This window comes from Monoraphidium neglectum (genome assembly GCF_000611645.1).
Source record: "Monoraphidium neglectum strain SAG 48.87 unplaced genomic scaffold scaffold04626, whole genome shotgun sequence".
Lineage (NCBI taxonomy): Eukaryota > Viridiplantae > Chlorophyta > Chlorophyceae > Sphaeropleales > Selenastraceae > Monoraphidium > Monoraphidium neglectum.
The window spans coordinates 1749-4200 of record NW_014009003.1 but is presented as its reverse complement, the minus strand read 5'-3'; the positions used below and the strand labels follow the sequence as shown (position 1 = coordinate 4200).

The 2452-nt window shown below is 68.8% G+C and overlaps 1 protein-coding gene across 1 annotated transcript; it reads left to right on the top strand.

Moving 5' to 3' along the window:
• Positions 1 to 121: 121 nt before the first annotated feature.
• MNEG_14613 (hypothetical protein) lies at positions 122 to 1994 on the top strand (the record flags this gene model as incomplete). Its single annotated transcript, XM_014036915.1, has 5 exons — positions 122 to 156; positions 444 to 630; positions 1088 to 1273; positions 1344 to 1385; positions 1935 to 1994. The coding sequence occupies 5 exons, from the start codon at positions 122 to 124 to the stop codon at positions 1992 to 1994; spliced, it is 510 nt and encodes a 169-aa protein (XP_013892369.1).
• Positions 1995 to 2452: the final 458 nt, after the last annotated feature.

Here is a 2452-nt window from a genome sequence, read left to right as displayed (position 1 = left end):
GCTGCGGGAGCCGGAGGGTCAGGACGCCCTCGTGACAGCTGGCGGTGTGCCCCAGCTGGCACACCTGCTGGGCCACCCCTCGGAGCCCGCCGCGGCCGCCGCGCTGGGCATGCTCAGCGGCATGGCCGGCAATGCCGTTGCGCAGGAGTCGATCTGGTGAGCCACACGCCCCCCCCCCCTTCCTACCCATGACTGGGTGTCCATATACTATAACAGTCGGCCTGTGACTCAGCAGGGGGCCTTTCCTGCACTGGATGTGTCGCGTATGCCTGGCACTTTGGGCTTCATTTCAAGGTGGCAAGAAAGGCAAGCAGCCGAGCCTTCATCAAGGCCAGCGCGCGCGTCGCTCACAGCTCAGTTCACCCCCAGGATAGACGTGAGCGGAGGCATCGCTCTGATGATCGACTCCGCCCCCTCGTCTCGCCCGCTCCCCCGCCCCCCAGCGAGTGCGGCGCCGTCCCGCTGCTGGTGGCGCTGCTGCGCGACCCCACGCGCCCCGTGGCCCAGGCGCAGGCCATGGCGGTCGTCGGCGCGCTGGCCGCGACGCCGGCGGCGCAGGAGGAGATCTTCAAGGCGGGCGGCCTGCCGGCGCTGACCTCTCTGCTGTCAGAGCCGATGCCGCGGACCCAGGTGGGTGATGTGGGCGCGGGAGCGGCGCGCGCCTGCTGACCTGGCGGTCGTGCAAAGTCTTCGCGCCGAGCTTTGTCTGAGGTGGCGTTTCTGCCTCTTTCGGTGCCTGCCTCCGTCCCTCCGCATCCATTGGTGCCTGTTGGACCGCGAATCTATAAATATTGGGTCCAGCTGCCTGCGCATCACAGCTGGCGGCGCCGCCTCCGTGCCAACGTCCCCATTTCAGCACCCTCGCCTCGCAGCGCCCTTTCTCTCTGTGCAGACGCCCCCTCATCACCCAGCCGACCAACACCCAGATAACCTCCTGCTCGTTTGCCCTCCCACAAACACACACAAACACGCACACAGACATGCACGAACGCGCACGCACGCACACACACACACACACACACACACACACACACACATCAAACTCACACACACTCCCTCTCTGCCTGCCAACCCCCTTTTCCCACAGCTCAAGGAGAGCGCCGTCTCTGCTCTCCACGCGCTCTGCCGCGCGTCCGGCGCGCGCGCCAACGCGCTTATGGTGCAGCCCGGCGCGCAGGCGGCGCTGCAGGGGGCGCTGGCGGCGTACGGGCCGTGCTGGTACCCCTGCAAGGCGGACCTGCACTGCCTGCTGAACCTGCTGAGCAAGGCGCAGGTGCGCGCGCGCACGCGCGCGCGTGTGTGTGTGTGTGTGCGTGTGGGGACCGTGCTGGTACCCCTGCAAGGCGGACCTGCACTGCCTGCTGAACCTGCTGAGCAAGGCGCAGGTGCGCGCGCGCACGCGCGCGCGTGTGTGGTTGTGTGTGCGTGTGTGTGTGTGTGTGAGAGAGAGACACACATAGAGACACAGAGAGGAAGACAGGCACAGACAGAGAGAGAGTATGTGCGCCTGGGTGGCGGTGGGCGTGGGTGCGCGTGCGGGTGCGGGTGCGGGTGTGGATGGGCGAGAGAGGGGGCTCAGGGAGAGGATGGGTGCAAAGGTGGGTATGCTTGCTCGCATGTGTTTGCGTGAGTACGAGCGGGGTTTGGGGTCGAGCGTGCACAGAGGGCGGCCGGGGGGGGGGTGAGAGTGGTTGCGCGCATTCAGTTGTTGAGCGCGCGCGTGCACATTCGGTTGCGTTCAACTGGGGGCTGTCGCCTTGCGCGGCGCGCGCCCGTCGTCGAGCCGGGCCGTGGCGCCGACGGCTGCATAGCATGACGTTCTGTGCAGCACGGCCCGCCGAGCAGCGCCGATGCTCCCTCGCATCCGCACCTCCCCCAACGCTGGCCGTGAACCCCAAACCCGCCTTGCGGCCTCCCGTCCCGCGCGCCCGCAGGTCATCGCCGCCGCCGAGGCGGACGGCGCCGTCATGGTCGAGCGCCCAGAGGCCCCCTAAACGCCGCCCCGCCTCCCACCCCATTTGGGGACGCCGCGGAGCCGCGCCGCGCACGCGCACGTGCACGCACACGCGCGCCAGGGGCGCCTGAGCCGGGGCTTTAGAGGGCTTCTCGTGTCGTTTTGCTCGGCGTGCGGGGTGCGCCGCACTCACCTTTGGGCCGGGGACTGGGGGCGGAGGGCGCCTGCCGGCGCTCTGCATTCCCGCCGTCATGCAAAACCCAAATGTCGTGTGAGCGCAGGCGGCTCGGGAGGCGCTGAGTTGTTGTTGTGGGTCCCGCGGCGCGCGCGCCCTGCCATCGGGCGCGCCGCCGATCCGTTTTGAACTTGGTAGGGCCGCTGCTTGGCGCGCCTGCGTTGCTGCCAGCTGGGTTGGCCCGCTCTACCCCCGTCCCCTGCGGAGGGGCCGGCTTGGGTTGGGCGGGCAGCCAGCGGGCGGGGCTGTTGCTGAGAATAGGG